Source organism: Hippopotamus amphibius, chromosome 7, assembly GCF_030028045.1.
Source record: "Hippopotamus amphibius kiboko isolate mHipAmp2 chromosome 7, mHipAmp2.hap2, whole genome shotgun sequence".
NCBI lineage: Eukaryota > Metazoa > Chordata > Mammalia > Artiodactyla > Hippopotamidae > Hippopotamus > Hippopotamus amphibius.
Genome location: NC_080192.1, coordinates 5,461,052 through 5,481,823, shown reverse-complemented (window position 1 = coordinate 5,481,823; position 20,772 = coordinate 5,461,052). Strand labels below are relative to the sequence as shown.

Here is a 20,772-nt window from a genome sequence, read left to right as displayed (position 1 = left end):
GGCTCTGCTCTGAGGACAGGAAGAGCAGTGACTCCTAGGAGAGGCAGGAGGAGGTCTGGTGTCCCAGCATCCTCTTTGCCCTAGAGACGGAGGGGGCTGGGGCAGGGCTGGAGGCACTGCTGCATCGTGAGCCTTCTAAAGGAGTAAGTAGGGATGTGCTGTGGTGGTGGCAGCCAGGGGTCTTTGGGAACCTCAACAGCAGCACATGCAGCTGGGATTCTGAGAAGATTTTAATCCCTCTCTCTCCTCCCACCCTCTTATCTCCAGCCAGGGTTTCCCAGATGACGGACCCAGAGGAAGGCTGCGATCAAGGTTTCTAGAGTGGCGTAGACCATAGGGGTCACCCCCGAGGGTTAGTGCAGGACAGAGAAAGTCAGGGAAAGGATCTGAGGGGAGGCACGCCCCACCCCATCATTTCCACTTGCTCCCCCATCTGCCATGAGCATGTGGCGTTCTCTCCGTCTTCTGTGAAGTGCCCTGCAAGCAGCTCTGCAACAGCACCCAAAGCCCTCTTCTCGGGAGCTGCTGCCCCAAGCCCCCCACATGAAAATTCCAGCAGTAAGTTGTGTGTCTCAGCTCCTGCCTCTCTTCCTCCCTCTGACGAGACAGACGCAGGATGACCTGGGCACACGGTGCCCCGGGGGTGGACTAAGAGGCTGCGCCTTGCCCAGGAAAGAAGTACCCGGGGCCCCAGGAGCAGGGGCTACAGAGGGACTCGGGGGGCCTCTTGCAGCTCCTGGAGGCCACCTGTCACAAGGCCTGGGATAAGAGTCTCTGTCCTCTTGGTCCTCCACGTGGCTGACAACTCCAGTGCCCACCCTGGGCTAGGCGCCAGGATCTGAGCTCTGGAAGACGGGTCAGGACTCAAGGACTGGGGGCAGGTGTGGGCATTGGACCAGGACCACGATGGGAGTCAGGGGAGGCCAGTCACTGACGGGCAGGTCTGGGCTCCTTGGCCAGGTCCTTGGGAGGAGCGGCCTCAGGCTGGAAGGGGCTCGTGACCACTAGGCTGCAGAGGAAGCAGAAGTCAGCAAATGTGAATTTTCAGAGCCTGGGGTTAGGGAAGCGTGGATCACTCTTCTCCCAAACCCTGCAATAAGTCCTTATTCCGGCTGAGCCGGGACGGCAGGAAGGTTCTGGGTGCCACTCCTGGGGAGCGCTGTGCTGATTTCCACTGGGTGTGGGAGGACTGCTGGGGTCTGCAGCCAGAAGGGAGGGCAGGTCGGGGAGAGGCAGGCAGCCCCGACCCAGACCCCATGCAGGGCCCGTGGGCACGTCAGCAAGGATGGCAGAAGGACCAGTGGGGGTCTGGTGAGCAGGGAGACCCAGTGGTCCTCCGTGAGCTCAGGCCGTCTCTGTGAAGCAGGCGTAGTGACTCCCCGCAGACTGACCGATGTGACTGGTCAGCTCCTGCATCTAGGCCATCACAGGGCCGGCCCACAGCAGGGACCAAACAGGTGCTGGGGGCCGCACGGGTGGGCGAACAGGAGCACGGATGGTGTGACTGCCTGTCTGGGGTCCAGGGGAACAGCTGGTGCCTCCCCCTCCCGGGGCGGCCACTCCTGGTCCACCCCACTCTGCCCGTCTCACCTGACCAGCCCAGGGAGCTGGTCCTTCCTCCTGGAGTAGACCTCGAGGGCCAAGCTCCTCGGCAAGCCCCGCATCCACCGCACGTCGGCCGGCACGTCGGGCAGCCACGCCACCACCCTGAGGAGAGGCAGCACCAGCCTGGCTACCTGGCTGAGCCCGGGTGTGCAGCCCCGCTGAGCCCACCCTCCCTGGGGCCAGAGCAGAGCTGGGGGCCCTTCACTGAGGTGCCGGGGCTAAAGGAAGGGCCGGGGGGGGGGGTGTTGGCTCCGCCGCAGAGCAGGTCGGACCCACGGGCTCCTGCAGAGTCACGAGGGGGTGGGGACGGATCCCTCACGGACTCTGAGTTTGGTGGAGGCCACCAGGCCTGTCGGGTCACCGCCTCCACAGGGTGCAAGGGGGAAGCCCAGGGGTGGAAAGGGCAGGGCTTTGGGGTCAGGCTGGCTTGGGGTGCAGCCTGCTCTCCTGTTCATTAGCTGTGTGACCTGAGTGGGTCAGGGAACCTCTCTGGGCCTCAGTTTCTCACCAGCCAAGTGAGGACTGTCACCTCACCTCCTCCGTGTTTCTGTCCCTTCCTCTCTCTCTTCCCCAGCCCAGCCCCTGCCCTCCCCCTCCATGCCCCTTCATCCACTCTCCTCTTGACAGCCAGCGACTTCCTAGACACACATCTGACGGTGGCCCTCCCGTGCTCAGTGCCTTCCCGTGGCTCCCGTGGCCTCGCAGGACCAGCAGAGGGTGGCATCCTCCAACTACGGCTGAGGGGACGCTTGGCCAGACACCTTCTCAGACTCACTGGACAATGCAGGGCGTCCTCTCCCAACGTGCTGCCCTTAGAGGGGCCTCTAAATCAGGGCCTCTAAACCAGGCCTCTAAACCGACTGGGCAGTCGGTCCAAAGGGTGCAATGTGACAGTGGACTGTCCCCTCCTTTGTTCTGGACCTTCTTCCTCTACTACTGCCATCTACATGTTGAGAATGTAGATTACAGAAAATACCAAATATGAATTTCCCTGTGGTCTGGGCAGGCCTCCCCATCAATGCTCATAAATGGATTTTTTTTTTTAACTGCAAAGGCTAGGACTTGCATTTATCCTTTTTGATTTCAACGTGTGGTTTCATTCTAAAAGCTCAGCATCAGAAAAATTCATGTCAGCAGAAAGCTGTCTCCCAGCAATTTAGACAGCAGGGCTGACATAGTCATTAACTCAGCATGGAGCAGGACAGAGCCTTGTGGCTTGCTGTCATAGACCTTCTTCTAAGGAATAGAGAATTTTTAAAACTACAGGTCTCTCCATGACACTTTCCTGCCCAATCCCTTCACTGCCTTCCTGCAACCATCAGGATAAAGGCCATAGTCCTCACCTGGCTACAGACCCCTGTGTGTCTTGACCCTGCCTGACTCCTCAGCCCCATCTTATACACACTCCACATTTTGGTTCCAGCGACACTAGCCTCATTTCTGCTCCTTAAATGAGCCTTACTCCCTCTGCCTTCTGCCCCTGGACCTTTGCACATGCTGCTCCAATCATCCATCTTTTTTTTTTTTTCTGGCCATGCTTCGTGGCTCATGGGATCTTAGTTCCCTGACCAGGGATTGAACCTGGGCCCTCGTCAGTGAGAGTGAGGAGTCCTAACCACTGGACTGCCAGGGAACTCCCTGTTCCGGCCATCTGGATGGAATGCTTTTCCTCTCCTTCTTCACCTTGTGGACTCTTACTCATCCTTCAGATTATAGCCCAAAAGGTATCTCCTCTAAACAGACTTTCCAGATCAGATGAACTGCCCCAGTTCCCAGCCGGTGTAGACCTCTCTAGGTATCCCTAGGCATAGCTGGATCGCACAGGTGAGTGTGTGATGATTGGTGGGCTGTGGGCCGCGCAAGGCCAGGGACTGGGTCTGAGTCAGTGCTGCCTCCCAGCCCCCAGCCAAGGCCTGGCCCTTGGTAGACCCTCCATAACTATCGAAGGAATGAATGAATAAGCATGACAGAGCAACCCATTAACCAGCCGAGTGAGAGTGGTTAGTGGGGGCCTAACCACAGCCAGTCTGCCCTGGAAAGGCCTCATTTTGTAGAAAAGGAATCTGAGGCCCAGAGAGGTCAAGACACCTGGCCTGGGCCACGCAGTTAATCTAAGGCAAACCACCCCGAGAGTTATCCTCAGAAACATCACATTTTCTGAGGCTCTGACAGATGCAACAATGGGTCAAAGATCTAGAGACAGGAGGGGCCAGGCACGGACCGGGAGGCCCTGTTTCCAATGGATCAATCGGTCCCAGCTGCTACCGCGCCTCCCCATCAGTCCCGCCTCGCAGAGGAAACCACCAAGATTCCTTGGGGTCGTGCGGCCAACATCAGGCAGCGTGGGGACACCAACCAAACTCTGCCCACAGTGTGCTGGCCGCCCTTCCTGCCACGGGCACTGGTCTCACCAAGCCCAGCCCTTCCTAGGAACCCCTGGCCGGGCCTCACCTTCTGCTCCGGAAGTAGATGTACTCAAAGGGCAGCGTGCAAGGCAGCAGCAGGTACGTCAGCGCCCGCCCAGGCCCCGACCGGCAGAAGGAGGCCCAGGCGCTGGGGTCCCTCATACAGGCTTTCTTCAGGGCTGCCAGAGAGGCCGTGGTTGCCCACCCACCCTCCAGCCACCTCCTCAAGGTCACCCTTAGGGAAGACAGCCCGAGCCCCTCTCTACCTGCCACGGTCCACGGAGGACACCCCACCCCGTGCTGGTCTGCAGAGGAAGCAGCTGCACTGATGGAACCCCTACGAGGCTCCCTCATCATTTGTGAAATGGCAGGGTGCGCCCCTTGCACAGACGAGCAGACTGAGGCTCGGAGTGGAGAAGTGACTTGCACAAGCCCATCGCCAGGAAGTGGCAGGGCCAGGATGGACCCAAGGTCTTTTGGGCTCCCCACGCTCCTTCCACCTCCCCCGCCTCTCTGGAGAGCTTGCTGTGGCCCCCTGGGGGGACAAGTGCCCCACCATACCTCCCTCACTAATGGCAACACATCAGCGTTATTAATAACAACAGCAGCTGTGACCACATGACCGCTTCCCGAGCCCCCAGCCCCTTAACTGACCAGAGTGGAAGGGCCTGGCATCCTGGCATTCTGGCCGGGGCACAGCCAGAGCCCGAATCCCGGTCTCCAGACCACGGCTCAGCCACACACACACCACCAGCCTCGACTCCAGGTTCACGGACAACAGTCCCAGGACCCGGCTCCCCGTTACCTGCCATGTGGCCTAGGACAGGCCCCTTCCTGTCCCTGAGCCTAGGTTACCTCCTCTGAAAAATGGGGACACGGGCAGGACCTGTCTCCCTGGGGGAGGCGAGGATCAAGGGGTGTGTGTGAGGCCAGGGCTGCGGGGTTGGGCTGGGGCCCCATCCGAGGCTCTCTGGCACCCCCGCGTGGCTGCGGGGACACCACCAGGGTCCCAGAGCCCCAAGCTTGGACCTCAGGGGCTCAGTGCAGACCCAGGCCCCCTTCTGCCCGCCCTGTGTGGTCTCTTGCATAAAAGAGGGGCCCCCTTATCCCCTCGCCCACCCCCTTGTCCCTGTTCTGGCCTCAACCACCATCATCTCTCCTCCCAGCCTCCCGCCTCGTCAGCCTGCCCCTCCTAGCTGGTGCAGCAAACGCTGGACCCAGAGTTGAGAACAGCAGCGAACTCTGAAAAGAAGGGGTCGCCCCCGTCCCGGTGGCACCCCACCTCTCTCCTCCTGCAGCTTTTGAGGCCGCCTGCCCCACCCTCCCAGCCTGCCCAGGCTCCTCTCTGCTACCCCACCCCTCCCTCAGCCACCGGGGCCTCCAGCGCTCCCCACCAAACCCAAGACATTTGCACCTGCTGCGCCTGCTCCCTAGACGCTCGTCTTCCCCCTCTTTTGCTTGGCCAACTCCTCCTTTCAGGTCTCGCTCAGATGCCGCTCAAACTCCCACTCCCACCACCATTACATGTGCCCATGCTTTCCTGTCGTGGCAGTTGTGACACTCAGGTCCCCGAGCAGGAGAGCTGACTAAAGGGCTTGTTAGCTGTGTGGCCTTGAGCAAGTCACTTGAGCCCTCTGTGCTACAGTTTCCTCAACTGTCCAATGCAGACAATTCAGTACCATCCTCAGAGTATTGTTTGGGGCTGGGGGAGTGGTGGGAGGGATGAAATGAGTCCGTCTCCATCTGGAGAGTCCAGAACCTTCTGTCTCTCAGCGCATCCTGCCCTTCCCCGGGCAGTGGGCAAAGACCTGGCTTTCTCAGGCAGAGACACGAGTTAGAATCCCTCAATGGCAGGCTCTGAGACCTTGGTGAGCCCCTTCCGCTCTCTGAGCTTCAGTTCCCTCATCAGTGAAATCGGCTAAGGAAAACACTCGGGCCCGTGGTCATGGTGAGGAGTGAAGGGGGCAACACCTAAGAGGCCCCCACACCACGCCTGGAAATGAGTAGACTGTCGATAAATGAGTCCCGACCTCTTGCAGACCGGGAGCACCTTCAGGGCAGGGCCCCTGGCCCCAGGCCCCTGCGTGCAGGGCACCTGGTAGGTGAGCAAGTACAGGACGGGAGGGGCAGTACCAGCCTCCAGCTCTGGGCAGAGCTGCTCAAAGTCGGGCACGTCCTTGACCAGCACGTTGGGCACTGCCCAGTTGAGAGACAGGCCTGCCTTCTGGCCTCTGTCGTGGTCAGCATCCTGGGTCCCATCAGCTGGGGCTGGGGGCTCCTTAGACAACAACGTCCACAGCACTGGCTCCTTGGTGAGTCCTGGGTCGGGGAGAGGAGGGATATGATAGATCAGCACATCTGGAGCCTCCTGGTAAAAAGGACCTCCCCAGCTCTGGGGACCCATTTGCCGCAGGCTGGATGGACCCACGGCTCATCCTGAATGACCTCGTCCTGCGCGCCCCGGCCCTGCTCCACGCCCTGATTCCTGTGCACTTGCTAGTGGTTAACAGACTCCAGGCCCTCAAGACCCGGCCCAAGGTTCAGGTGCTGGGGTCACCACCTGCTACCTCCGTGACCTAACAGCTCCATGCGTGGTTTCCCTCCCTGGGAAAGGGAGAGATTAAGACCTGCTGTGTACGGTTGTTCCGAGAATTAGATGCGATACCTACGTAAAGCTCAAGCCCAGGTCTGGGCACATATTACACACTCGGCAAATGCTTCCTGCTGCTGTGCATTTGGGGCTGTTGCATGGAGGTCAAGGGTTTTGGGGCCAGATGGCCTGAGTTCAAATCTCAGCTCTACCACTTTGTAGAGCATTACCCTGTGGGATGACATTCAAGCTCTCCAGCTAAGAAGACCTCTCTGGCCCACCCAGTGCTCCATAGTGCTCTCTCTCTCTCTTTCTCACACACACACACAAGCACGCACACACAAGCACGCACACACACTCCTGCGGCTCCACTGAGGTGTGTGCCTTCAAGGTACAAAGCGTTCCTTTGCTCTCACCCTTCTTCCTTCCGCCTAGACTGCCCTCTCCCTTTCCATCTTCAATCTTTCTATAGTCTTTTAAACCAGTTAAAAATCCAGGTTATCTGTCACCGCCTCCAGGAAGCCCTCCTTGCCCACCCAACCCACCAGGTTAGGTGCCCCTACTGGACTCCCACGGCCCTGAGCATTCCTCCATCACCCTGGGGAGATGCTCTCTGGATCTGTCTCCCTCACACCAGGCGGTGGGCAGCTTGAGAGTAGGACACATGTGTGATTCCTCTCTGTGTTCCCAGCACCCAGCGTCCAGCTCAGGCCAAGCATAGAGCAGATGCTGAGGAAGAGAATGCGTGAGCCAAGGTCCCTAAAAACTCAAACACCTGAGGGAATTCCCCGCGATCCAGCGGTTAGAACTCTGGGATTTCACAGCTGAGTGTGCCTGGGTTCAGTCCCTGGTTGGGGAGCTAAGGGTCCCATGAGCCGTGCGGCATGGCCAGAAAAAAAACATTCGAACAGCTGAGAGGCAGGATTCACCTGGCACTCATGTGTGGGGCGACCCTCAGCTACTGTGGAGGCTGCCACCTACCGTATCTCTCCAGGAACCTCAGGGCATCCAGGTAGCCTTGTCTGCAGTTGTCAGCTATTACCTGCCAACATACAGGTGAGGGTGGGATGGGGAAGGCCTGGGCCTGCCCCTCGAGCTGGTGGTCACAGGCCAGAGACTTGTCTTCAACTGGAAGTGATCCCTGGGCAGCCTAGGCTTCCCAAGAGATCCCTCAGCAGGGCTCCAGGACCCTGAGGGTCCCTTCCCAGCACTGGGCAGAGGGGGTCCCAGGACCTCAGGTGGAACAGCTCTGCTCCAGCCACCTCCCTTCCCGCAGCCTCTGAGACTCCGTGCCTGGGGGCTCGTGCTTTGGACCCTCCCCTCTGTGGCCTCAGCTCCCTCCTCTGGAAAATGGGATAATAAGGCCTGGCCCGGGATGCCTGAGACATTGCCTGGTTCCCTGCAGATCAGTATATGGTGGCTCCCTTTGCCCTTTGGTGACACTGCCAGGACCAGCCTGAGATGGCCGAGGCACGCAGAGGCCCGCCCCTGCCTGTATCCATCAGAGCCCCGCTTGTGGGGAAAAGGCACCTGCAGGTCCAGGAAGGAGCTCTGCCTTCCCCTACTGTGTGACCTCCAGACAGCCACACCACCTTTCTGAGAGCCTCACCTTCCTTGTGTATAAAATGGGGCTGAGATTTTCTGTCCAGCCCTTAGGTGTAGGGAGGATCAGCTTAAATGAACAGGACCTTGTTTCATAAATTACAAAATACTACATGACCATAAGAGGTGTGAAGGAATAGGGGAGGGCCAGGGTGTGACTGGGGTCGAGGAGCGTGTTATGAGGATAAACTGTTGTCCAGTTGCCCACTTCCCAGAAATACCAAGGAGCCAAAAGCAGGAAATGCGGGTCTACTGTCCATCTTTTTCTGTGCTCGTGGCTTGCCACCATACACAGGGCCCATGTGGCCATAGTCTAAGGCAGCAGTTAAGAGCATTGAGTCTGGGCTAGCTGAGGATTTGGAGCCTGGCTTTGCTGCTTCCAGGCTACGTGACTTGGAAGAGGTTGCTGAACCTCTCTGAGCCTTGGTGGCCTCCCCTGAGAAACAGAGATGACAACAGTACCTTGTCACAGAGCCTGACCCAGAAGAGCACCGGCAGAGGCCGGGCTTAAACCTCAGTTCAGCAGGGTTGGTCTCGGTGTGCTGCCTTGAAGGGAGGGACGAGCCCGGGCTGAGTTCAAGAGCTTGGCTGTGAGACTTGGGACATGTGTCCCGACTGCCCTGAGGCTGTGGGGGGTGGGGGGCTCAGGGGCACAGAGATCATGGGGCACTAGATCACAGCCAAACCTCTAACACCTTCACGGCCGGTCACGGGGGCCAGACATACCTCGGGGCTGGAGGGTATGAGGGAGGTGACCCCCTGGAATAAATTCTTGGTGGAGATCTGGAAGCTGGCGTTGAAGGCGTTCAGCTCGTGCATGCTTGCCGAGCTGCTCTGGGGGCAGATGTCCACTGTCCCGTGGAAGGGCGACACGGTGATGGTGGAGGGAGAGTCCGCGAAGGGCAAGTTGTTGCTCAGAGCGCCGTCGATGTAGCGCTGCGATTCAGGCGGCTGTGCTGCCCTCAGGGCGCCCTCCGCCCACATGGCCACAAAACCACCCCCGGAAACAGGCTGCAGCCGGTCACCTCTAGCTGCCCCGAACCACTAGGTGGCCCCCTGCCCAGGATGCTCTGAGCACCCCTGGGGGCGGTGTGCAGGGGAGGTTGGCCTGGCACACAGTACGTGTTCCAAGAACATGATTTCCTCCACCCACACAGCTCTCAGCAGTAGGGACCCAGGCGCCCAGAGCACAGGGCAGGGGCTCGGTCACTGAGCCCCCGAAGCGCACTTACCTCCCCTCTGAATTCGGGGGGAATCATCCCACAGTAGAAAGGGAAGTATAAGGTACAGACCAAGGCCTGGGAAGACAAGTCAGTGGCAACACAGCTGTTCACGCTCCTCACGGTCAGAACCCGCTCTGGGCATGGTGTGTAACCCCAGAAGAGCCCACACGGGGCGTGTCAGGAGTGCTGTGTCCAGGGAGGGGGTCTGAGGCCCAGGGAGGCTTCAGACCCAGCCAAGGCCCACACCCCAGCCAAGTTCTCAAAGTTAAGAAGGGATCTGAGGGAATTCCCTGGTGGTCCAGTGGTTAGGGCTCCACGCTTCCACTGCAGGGGGCACGGGTTCAATCCCTGCTTGCGGAACTAAGATCCCAGAAGCCGCGTGGTGCAGCAAAAAAAAAAGAAAAAAAGAAGGGATTTGAACACAGGTTCATCTTGACACCTGCCCTCCTCTTCCTGCTGATGGGACCCTTGCTGACTCAGGACTGCTGCTGGAACCTTCCCCCAAGGTACAGACAGGCATCGAGTACCATTCACCAGCCAGGAATTCCCTACCGAGAATCTAGTTTGTCTCCCAAAGTGCCTTCCCTGGACACTGATCCTACCAGGGTCACCTCAAACAAGAAATCATGACTCTCTCCCCACTTGGAAAACACTGTCTATGCTTCCCAGTAGAGGTTCTGAGAAGTCCTGCAGTAAAAAAGATGCTTAACAGAGTCTCTGACGCTAATGACATTTGGGGCTGGAGAATTCTCTGTTGGGGGAGGTCTGCTGTCCTGTGCATTGCAGGATGTTTAGCAACATTCCTGGTCTGTATCCTCTAGAGGCCAGCACTTTGTGCCCAAGTGTGCTTCTGTGCGTGTGCACACACACACAGAGTTGTCACAACCTAAATTGTTTCCAGTGTTGCTAAAAATCACCCCTAGTTGAAAACCACTGACCTAGAGTTTACCAGATTCGTTGAGCACAGAACTTTGTCTCCTGGGATGCTTGGAAACATCCCTCCAGCCCTTCCGGGGACATGTGGAACCATCCGAGACAGGATGGAGGTGCAGGTGAGAGCCTTGTTCCCGTAGGCTAATCATCATAGCAACAGCGGCTAATGTTTACTGAGCACCTACTAAGTGCCAGGCCCTGTACTATGTGCCACACAGGCCAGGAGGCTGGGACGCACTTTGGGGTCCTAGGAGCCCATGGACATGAACTTACAGCAAAGGACTGGCCCCTCCCCTGCACACGCTAAGAATTCCAGTCAGCGCACATTCAGACACAGTCCCCGTGCTGGGGGCTGGGACGCCAGGATGAAGTGGATTCTGCATCAGGGACCCCGATGGGAAGGGTGAGCAGAGCCGCAATGGTGGAAGCAGGGGCCTCGCCCTATGCCTGTCTGAGCTCTCCCTGGACCTGGCCCCTACTTGGCCCTCCTGACCACCCCCACAGCCTGTCCCTGTCCCCTCCCTGACCATGGGGCTCTCTGTCCTATCCCCCTGTTTTATTCCAATACTGGATTGTTTCTTACTTTGTTACATGAGGATGTGGTCACTATCTGCACCCACACGTTTGAACAGAAGCCCCCAGACGACAAGGATTTTTGTCTTTCATTCCTGTTGTAGTCACTTGGGATGTGCTTGGAATGGAGACGGGCACATAGTAGACAATCAGTGTTTGCTGCTTCAAAAAGCACCTGGAGGGGGGGCTTCCCTGGTGGTGCAGCAGTTAAGAATCCACCTGCCAATGCAGGGGACACGGGTTCGATTCCTGGTCTGGGGTGATCCCACGTGCCATGGAACAACTAAGCCCGTGTGCCACAGCCACTAAGCCTGTGTTCTAGAGCCCTCGAGCCACAACTACTGAAGCCCGCGTGCCTAGAGCCTGTGCTCTGCAACAAGAGAAGCCACTGCACTGAGAAGCCCACACACCGCAATGAAATGTAGCCCCTGCTCACCGCAACTGGATAAAGCCCTTGCGCAGCAATGAAGACCCAACACAGCCACCCGGAGGAGCCAGGTGGGGTGAGGCTGGGGAGGCACCCCTCTGGGAGGAGTAGCCCCTGTGGGGGCCCTGACTACAAAAGACTGACTTTGCCCACCTCCCCCAGCCATACCCCAATCAGTGTGCAGCCAAGGGGCCTCCCACAGCCGGCTAAGAAGTCTTACTCACCTGACCACCCCCTCTGCATCTCAATGCCGTCATTTGCAAACAAACTGAGATCTGCCCCCTCTTTGACCTCTGCCCCCCCCCACCCCCCACCCCCCCCCCCCCCCCCCGCCGCCCAGGGCCCCAGAGAAGTGTCTGCTCTGGACAGCGCCTGAAAGTCACTCTCCTGAAAGTCACTCTGGTAAGAGATGGAGCCCACCCGCCTGCCACCAGGCCCAGGGCCCCACCACTTGCTCACCTGGATGACCTCATCGCGGGTGGCGAAGTCAGTGATGATGAAGTTCTGGCCATCGGGCCAGCGGGTCAGCGAGATGCCCAGCCGCTGGGAGGCCAGGATGTGAATGTTGGCAGGCAGCTGGTCTTGCAGGTCCTGCCTGATGCTCTCGACGGGCATGAAGGAGGGGTGGAAGATGCCCAGGCTCAGCTGCTCCACGTGCTTGACCATGTCCAGGAGGCGGGAGCAGCAGAAGTCTGCAGGGGGGGTGGGGAAGGGGGGGTGGCCTCAACCACACCCATCCCAAAGGCTTGACCTCCCTCCTGGGCCCCATGGGAGTGAAGGGCCCTCCGCTCTCCGGCTCAGAATTTCTACGCCCAGCCCTGCGTGCCAAGGCTCCGTCCAACCTCTTGACCTTGGGAACAGTCTTCCCGGCTCTGAGCCTCGGATCGGTCCTCTGCGGGGGACCACAGTCCCGAGTCCTCAGGGTTCTCATAGGGATTGTGGGAGCCGGCGAGCTGTAGCGAGAGCAGGGCACCGCGCCAGGCACGAGGCCCTGAGACACCCCTCTGGGCGCCCACCCTCCCGGGTTGGAATCAGCCTCGACTGGGCTGGCGAGGCGATGTTCCCCAGCGCTCCTGGTCCACGCCGTCCCCGGACTCACCGACAGACTTGCCACAGATGATGCCGAGGGCCATGAGCGCCCCGGACGAGGAGCCATAGAAGCGGCTGGCGCCGCCGAGGAGGCGCGGGGCCCGCTGACCGAGGCAGTGGGTCACGCCCACGTGGTAGAGACCCAGGAAACCCGCGCCGGCGAAGGACAGGCTCCAGCTGCCCTCCTTCTCGAAGCAGGTCATAGCGGTGGGGCCTGGCCGGGGATGCGGCTGGAATAGGGCCGGCAGGGGGATCAGTGGCGGATGGGGCGCCGCACCGGGAAGCGTCACCGGGCGTGTACCGAGAGGGAGTTTGCGGCTAAGAGGTGATGCTCCGGCCACAGCCCAGGACCCGCCTCTCATGCCTCTGTCCCGCCCCCAGGGTGCGTCACCCGCAGCACCAGCCAATGAAGTCCCGGAGCCGAGACCCACAACCCCAACCCCAGGTATGCACCAGGTGTGCCCTGAAAGCGCCGGCACACTGTGGGCGACTTGGCTCGCCCCAACACGCCTGCCCTCCGACAGGATCACAGGTCCAGATTTCTGGGTGATGGGGCCCCAGGTAAGTGCGACAAGCCCTTTGCCTGATCTCTGGCAGTCGTGACAGAAGCGTTCCGCCCCCATTTTACAGATGAGGAAACTGAGGGCAGGAGGGAGAGTGGTAGCCAGGAAGTGGGGGTGATGGACCCACAACACCCGGTCTTTGGGGTCAAACCAGACTTTCTGCAGCTGCGCTGGATCAGGGACAGGGGAAAGCAGTGGGAGCGGGGCGGTCTGGGTTCCAGACTCCGCCCACACCCCCGTGTGTGGGACTTTGGCCGAATTCCTCACTCTCTCTGGGCTGCACTTTGTCAGCATAACGTGAGGGGTTTGGATGAGGACCTACGTCAAGAGCCCTTTCTGCCCTGATCGTTGCTCCCCCAAATGCGGACCCACCATCAGCTGGCCAGCCCTGGTCGGGGAGGGGGCAACGGGGGGCGGCTCGCAGCAGGGGTGCAGGCACAGTGCTGTGTTGAGCGGTTCCTGCGGTCACTCTCACAAAGCTGTGCAGTGCTGTGTTGAGCAGTTCCTGCGGTCACTCTCACAAAGCTGGGGACCACTGTGCCCGCGGTCAGTCAGGGGTCAGCCTGGAGAGGTGGAGGCACCCGCACAGCCAGGAAATGGCTTCAAGGAAACTTGCCCACGAGTTGTAAATTGGGGCCACCGTTCAGGAAGTCAGGCTGGGCAATGAGTGAAATAAGAATCCCTGGGCAACCCTGCAATGCGTCCACAGGGTGATGCAGGAGAAGAGGTGGGTGGCAGTGTTGCCTGTGGCGGTGGGTCACAGATGACTCCCCCCACCCCGCGGGGTGTGGATGAGTAACCACAAGGGGACGCTTCAGGGAATCATGGCCGCAGAGCCTCGGAAGTGACGGGGAAAAGGAGGAGGGGGCTTATGGCATGACGGCATCTATGCAAACATTTTAGACCATTCCCAAAGTGTTACTATGTATTTTATTTATTTATTTTAAATTGAAGTGTAGTTGACTTACAATGTCATGTTAGTTTCTGGTGTACAGCAAAGTGATTCAGTTTCATATTCTTTTCCATTATGGTTTATTACAAGATATTGAATATACTTCCCTGTGCTATACAGGAGGACCTTGTTGTTTATCTATTTTATATATAGTAGTGTGTATCTGCTAATCCCAAACTCCTAATTTATCCCTAAACCTAACCTTAACCCTAACCCTAATCCCACCCCCTTACCCTTGGTAACCATAAGTTTGTTTTCTATGTCTGAGAGTCTGTTTCTGTTTTGAAAATAAGTTCACTTGTGTCATATTTTGGATTCCACATATAAGTGAATATGGTATTTGTATTTCTCTGCCTGACTTAGTATGATAGAGCTCTAGGTCCACCCATGTTGCTGCAAATGGCATTATTTCATTCTTTTTTATGACTGGGTAGTATCCCATTGTATATATGCACCACATCTTTACCCATTCATCTGTTGATGGACGTTTAGGTTGCTTCCATTTCTTGGCTGTTGTAAATAGTGCTGCTATGAACATTGGGGTGCATATAACTTTTCTACTATGTATTTTTAAAATAATGTATTAACTGCCTGGAAGATGAATTGGAAGGTCAGACATTGCATATACTAGCGGGTGTGTCTATGGGGAGCGAAAGGCAAGAGAAACAGAGATGGGGAGGAAGAGGCAATGAATAAAATAGTAAAATAAAACAGATGATGTACATCTGAGGAGCTAAAAAAAAGGAGGCTTCAGTAGTTGCAGCACACGGGCTCAGTATTTGTGGCGCCTGGGCTTAGTTGCTCCACAGCATGTGGGATCTTCCCGGACCAGGGCTTGAACCCGTGTCCCCTGCTCTTAACCACTGTGCCCCCTTATATCTTATATCCACATCTATTTGTCTGTATGTCTATCATCTAGAGAACGAAAGCAAATGTGCCACTTGTAAAGGGGAATCTGAGTACAGGGGACATGAGAATTCTTTTATGCACAATTCTTGCAACTTCTCTGAAAACGTGAGAAGGAAAAAGGAAAAAGACAGGAGACAGTTCTCGCTTTCTGGTCTGGCTCGGGAGACTCGAGAGGGGGTCCATCTTTGGCCATAAGTGGTGAGTTCTGTCCAGCATCAGGGTTTGGATGGTGGCTTTAGACTCTCCAAAGATCACGGATTAACTGAGGGTAGAGCGGTGCCTCTTTCAGAGTTTCTGCAGAGAGAGGGGTTTGCTGAAGCAGTAAATGCCCCAAAGCGGAAGCTAGAGGGTGAGAGCGAAAGTGAGGAGACCTCTCCAGTGGCTCCCTACCTGAGCAAGAAGGAGGAGAAGAGGTGGAGGAAAAAGAAGGAGGTGAAGGAGGAGGAGGGGGGGAAGGGAAGGGGGAGGGACGGGGGGAGGCCAAAGCTGCAGTAGAGAGCAGAGGCGAGCTGGGAGGTGGGGACAAGGACACCACCAAAAAGGAGACAGAAGTGAGGAAGTGGTTTCTGAGCCTTGAAGACGGCTTTAAGAGTGTGTCCTCTACTTGAAGGAATGGGACGTTGGTCCCGGAAGGGGCATGTGGTGGCTGCTCCCAGAGCCTTGAGCCATGATACCTGGTGGGCCATCCCATCTTCTCCTGTTTTAAGAATATGGGCAGCGAAGGAGGCAGATTTGATGCCACTGACACCTGTGCCTGTTCACGGTGGGAAGCCTGGCCTTCCTGCCCAGCACTGCCCAGCCACTGTCCCCGGGCCATTTCAACATCATTGTCCTTCCCTGGTTTAGCACCCAACCCCCCATTCCCAGCTTTAAAAACCTGTAGAACTGAAGTCTGCCCTGTGAAATGGAGTCACAGAACCACGTTGCTCACTGGATGGGGTCCAGTGGTCTGTTCGGGCATCACCCTGTATTTCCTGTTCGGTGCAAGCTGGGCAAGGTCTCGTGGTGCCCAGGGTGTCCTGTGGCCTGGCAGCCCCTTTTCACTTCCCACAGCTGTGTCAACAGCCTTGATCACCCAAGTGCATCTGGAGACATGTGTTTGAGCCAGAAGCCAGATTGTTCTGTACCTCAGGTTGTAACCCTTACCCGTTTTTAAAGGATGAGATCACTCGTGGCTGGGAGAAGAATACAGCAGCTTTTACTTATTAAAGTTTACTTGTTATCCTTTTTAAGTTAAAAAGAGAAGAGAAAAGAGAGCAGAGGTCTGAGCCCTAGGAACAGGTGACCAATATCAACCAGTATAAAAAGAGACAGATTGGAGAGGTGGGGGGGGGGGGAACCCCAAGGGCGTGGAGGGAGGGAAGAGGGACTTTGATGAAGCCCAGGATAGGGGTGGGGTGGGGAATGGATCTTTAGAGCCCAGCCCTGGGCTGCCTTGGCTGGTGGCATGAAGGCCCACGTGTCAGGGCCGGGTGGGCAGAGGGAGAGCACAGTTATCTGAAGGTTGTGAAAGGCTGTAAACTCACAGCCCCAATAAGCCACATGGCCTAGGCTGTTGGCAAAAGGGGAGGAGGAGGAGGAAGAGGTGGTGAAGCTTACTTGGCTGGGGCAGAACCTGTTCTCCTCCCGCCCTCAGCTCCGGCCTCCATCCTGACCCTACACCTGGCCCCTGGTGGGCCAGGATCTTCCAAGAGCATTTCACCCAGACCCAAGACCCAGATTTGACAAGTGGACCCCAGCTTACTTGGGTTCTGGAGTGGACCCTGCCACTGAGGCTTGGGACAAGACACTGCCTCTCTTTGGACCTCAGTTTCTCCACCTGTAAGTCGGGGAAATTGAGCTACATCACAGACCTCAGCCTTTTCCAGAATGAGGGTCTCACTTCACACACACACACCTGGAGAGTCACCTGGCAGTCATCACTTTAGCATCCACTGGTGGAGAAAACACTGAAGGACCAAGAGCTGCTGTGAATTCAGCAACACTTGGGAAAAGGTGAGCAGTGTATGTGTCAAAACAAATACTGGAAAATGCTTGTCCCTGTGTGTGCAAAGCGATCTATTTACCTCCAACGCAGGCTCGAACAGTGTGGACCCCAGTCTGGGGCCTCCGCCAGTTCCCTTCCACATGCTCGATGCCCAGCGCGGAGCCGGCACACAGTAGATCCTAAGTCCAGAGGCAACAGGGCCGTGGGCCCGGGTGGCAGGCCTGCCTGTGGGTCCAGCTCCACAGGAGGTGTGTGTTGGGATCAGAGAATCCACGCAAGTCCCACTTTAAGAAGTCCAGGAGGGGACTTCCCTGGGGGTCCAGTGGTTAGGATTCCACGCTTCCACTGCAGGGGGCACGGGTTCAATCCCTAGTCGGGGAACTAACATCCCACATGATGCATGGTGTGGCAAAAAAAAAAAGTTCAGGAGAATGATTTCCACGGAATATTTATAAAAAGACTTCAGGCCACCAGCTCTGAGGCTTTGCCTATGAGATATTAGGAATCAGAGCTATTCTGGACGAATGGGACTTGAGGGGCCAGCAGGGCTGTCCACAGGCCCTACCACGCGGTGCGTGCAGGGCAGAGACAGACAGAGGTCCAGCAGAGGCCCACAGACAAGGGTGGAGGGGCTGGGATGGCACCGCAGGCTTCCTTCAGGACACAGGGTCCGGCCTCCTTATTTGTCCCCAGGAGACCAAGGGTGGAAGGTCCCCCTCGGGTGCCTTTGCAGGGCCAGGCACTGAGCACAGTGAAGCAGGACAATGATCCCCTTTTCACAGATGAAGGGCCTGGAGCCCAGAGATGCCAAAGGGCTTGCCCGAATCACACAGCTGATTAGGGCCAAGCCAGGCCCGGGCTGCCCCCGAAAGGCTGCCTCAATCCTACAAGGGAAGAGGGGACCAACGCTTCACAGTGTCCCCAAGACGTGGCCCCCAAAAAGGGAAGAAACCAGCCCTGGGGGTGACCCTGCCAACCTCAGTGTAGCAAGGTACCTGCCCGCAGGGGCCCGGGACTGGCCGGTTAGCGGGCAGGTCTCCACATGCTGGCCCTGGGATGGAGGGCACTTCTGAGTGTGGTGACAGAGCTTCAGCCTTCGCTCCCACTTCCAATCCAGCCCACCCCAGGGTGCCAGGTGCACCTGCGTCCTGTCACAGAGCTGAGGCGCTGACCTGACTTCTGTACCCCAGCCCCAGCCATGAGGAGGGGCCAGGAGCTGCTGCCTGACTCTGCCCCCCACCTAAGATGGGACGAAGGGGACCCTTGGCCCAGGGAACCCCCCAGTACGAGAGCTGGGGCTCTGGGAGGACGGTAACCCCCCGTGTTATAGATCTAAACACCAAGGCCAATTTTCCTTCCTTCCTACATCCCCTGTGCCCCACCACCACCCAAAAAGGACTTAGAGGAGAACTCCCTGGCAGTCCAGTGGTTAGGACTCCGTGGTCTCCCTGCTGAGGGCCCGGGGTCAATCCCTGGTCTGGGAACTAAGATCGCGCAAGCCACATGATGGCATGGCCAAAACAGACAAACAAATAAACAAAAACAAAAGCAAAACGAAAAAAACCCAGAGACCTGAGCACTGAGCAGCTGCAGTCTCTTGGGGTCTCTTGGGGAAGCCCAGGCTGGCTCGGAGCCAGCACTCTTTTCCCTGCACCCTGCCCTTCCCTCGCTGTGTTCACCCCTGAAAGGGGACCAGTCAGGGAAGGCTGCCTGGAGGAGGAGTTTGGGCAGGGCCGTGAAGGGAGGGAGGATGGAGGGAGGCAGAGATTCAGCAGGGCATTCCAGAGCAAAGGCACAGAGGTGGGAGAGCATGAGGTGTGAGTGGGACTTGGCGCGGGCCCGTAGGAGGGACAGGAGGGTGTGGAGGGGAGGGATTCCGGATGAGGCTGGTGAGGCGGGGGCGGGGGGGGGTGGAGGGGGCTCTAGCGGGGTGGGCAAGGCAGGGGTCTGGGCATGGGCATCAGCAGCTGGGCCCAGGCTGTGTCAGAACAGATGGGAGTCGGGGCCCCAGCCAGCCAGCCCCGCCCCACCCACAGGTTTGCGCCTCTGGGACCCGGGGCCCAAGGTTCCAGGAAGGAAAGCGGGCAGGTTTCCCCAGCAGTCAAGGGCAGGGCTCAGCTTCCTGGGCCTCCCCTCTGGCTCCAGCCTCCCTCACCCTTGGAGGCGGTCGAGGGGGAGCCTGGGCTCAGCGGGGCTGCGCATTGACTGCCCCTCTGAGAGCTTGTTTCTGCATCATCTGTGGAAAGGGAATAGCAATGCTGCCTCTGACTGAAATAGCAGTGCAGCCTCCAACTGGTAAGTGTTTTGCAAAAGGTGCGTGTTTATGAAAGACTGGGCTGGGGTCACCGTCACCACCACCGCTCTCCCCCTGTGACAGGGGGGCATCACGGGGAGCCTGGCTCAGGAGGCCTTCGGGATGCAGGAGGAAGACAGAGCCAGGGCCAGGACAGAGCCCTCCAAACCCACCGGCCGTCAAGGCCAAGGGCAACCTGCTCGTAAGAAGTGTGGCTAAAGCAGGGCTACCTTTGTGTGCTGGGTGGGACGGCAGGGCTGGGGTGGGCACAGACCCCTGGGAAAGCCCCCCTAGAGCGGGCAACTGTGAGCCCCTGTCTTTGTGCCCTGCCAGGTACCTGGTCCCATGAAGCCGGGTGCCCACCCAGCATCCTTCTTCTGGCCCCAGGTCACCACCAGTCTTCTCCCCACCTCTCTCCCTGGAGCTTGCAGCCCTCTCCCAGCCTATCCCCAACTCCTGACACACCTGCCCCAACTCTCTTGGAGACGCACCTCCAGCCTGGAATTGTCCATCACCTAGAGCAACCTCTCCCCCACCTCTCTACTCCCTCTCATCCTCTCCCAGTGCCAGAAACTGAGCATCACTGGGCCTCCCCCTCTTCAGCCTCCTCAAACATCTCACCTCTCCCCTCCTCCCCTGGTGCCTGGCAGGCCCGGGTCTCATCACCTCTCATCCCATCACCTGTAGCTGCCTCCCACGTACATGTCAAGGTGGCTCACAAACCTCCCCCAAACACCCTGCCATCCTACTCATGCAGGTTTAAACCCAACTCTTCCAAGACAGAATGCTCCCAGGTACTTCCAGATCCCTCCACGTTGGCTGAACCCCGCCCCCCCGCCAGGGTCCTGCTGCTCCCTCTGTAGAGGGCCTGGTAGAGGAGGAGCTGACTGGAGCCTGGGGTGGCACACCTGAGCTGGGTCCCGACTCACACCTCCCAGGCTGGGCCACCACAGTCAAGTCACTTCCCCTCTCTGAGCCTGTTTCCTCACCAGATTGGGGCTGATGACAGCCACCTGTATGGCTGCTGGCAGACAGTGAGCCTTCCGAATGATCAGAAGGACCGCACATTTACTCAGCAAAGAACAACTCAGACCGTGGAGGGGAAGATTTTAAAAGACAAACTACAAACGGAAAGGAGGTGCAAGAAAGAACCAAACTTGGGGCTTCCCTGGTGGCGCAGTGGTTAAGAATCCCCCTGCCAATGTAGGGGACCCAGTTTCGACCCCTGGTCTGGGAAGGTCCCATATGCCGAGGAGCAACTAAGCCCGTGTGCCACAACTACTGAGCCCACATGCTGCAACTACTGAAGCCCATGCGCCTAGAGCCCGTGCTCCTCAACAAGAGAAGCCACCACAATGAGAAGCCCTCACACCACAATGAAGAGTACCCCCCGCTCTCTGCAACTATAGAAAGCCCACACGCAGCAACAAAGACCCCATGCAGCCAATAAATTAAAAAACAAACAAATAAATAAATGTTTTTTTGTTTGTTTGTTTTTTTAAAAAGAAAGAACCAAACTCATCAGATGCAAACGCAGCATCGAAGAGTATCTGGCTGTTGAAAGAGGAGCAGATGTACATGGACCAACAAGGCCACGCCAGAGAGGAAAAAGCTCCAATGT

At 57.7% G+C, this 20,772-nt stretch overlaps 1 protein-coding gene and 2 non-coding genes across 3 annotated transcripts; 1 reads left to right on the top strand and 2 right to left on the bottom strand.

Moving 5' to 3' along the window:
- Positions 1–927: 927 nt before the first annotated feature.
- On the bottom strand, positions 928–12,650 carry PNPLA5 (patatin like phospholipase domain containing 5). Its single transcript, XM_057743328.1, has 9 exons — positions 12,458–12,650; positions 11,818–12,050; positions 9,435–9,500; positions 8,929–9,138; positions 7,582–7,642; positions 6,144–6,329; positions 4,057–4,189; positions 1,591–1,707; positions 928–1,009 (listed from the first exon to the last, which is right to left on the bottom strand). The coding sequence occupies exons 1-9, from the start codon at positions 12,648–12,650 to the stop codon at positions 928–930; spliced, it is 1,281 nt and encodes a 426-aa protein (XP_057599311.1).
- On the bottom strand, positions 3,166–3,238 carry TRNAE-CUC (transfer RNA glutamic acid (anticodon CUC)). Its single transcript has one exon. It is a non-coding gene; the product is annotated as a tRNA-Glu (tRNA).
- Positions 12,651–14,999: 2,349 nt separating the features above from the next.
- LOC130857929 (small nucleolar RNA SNORA56) lies at positions 15,000–15,125 on the top strand. The gene has a single exon (XR_009054923.1). It is a non-coding gene; the product is annotated as a small nucleolar RNA SNORA56 (small nucleolar RNA).
- The last annotated feature ends 5,647 nt before the right edge of the window (positions 15,126–20,772 follow it).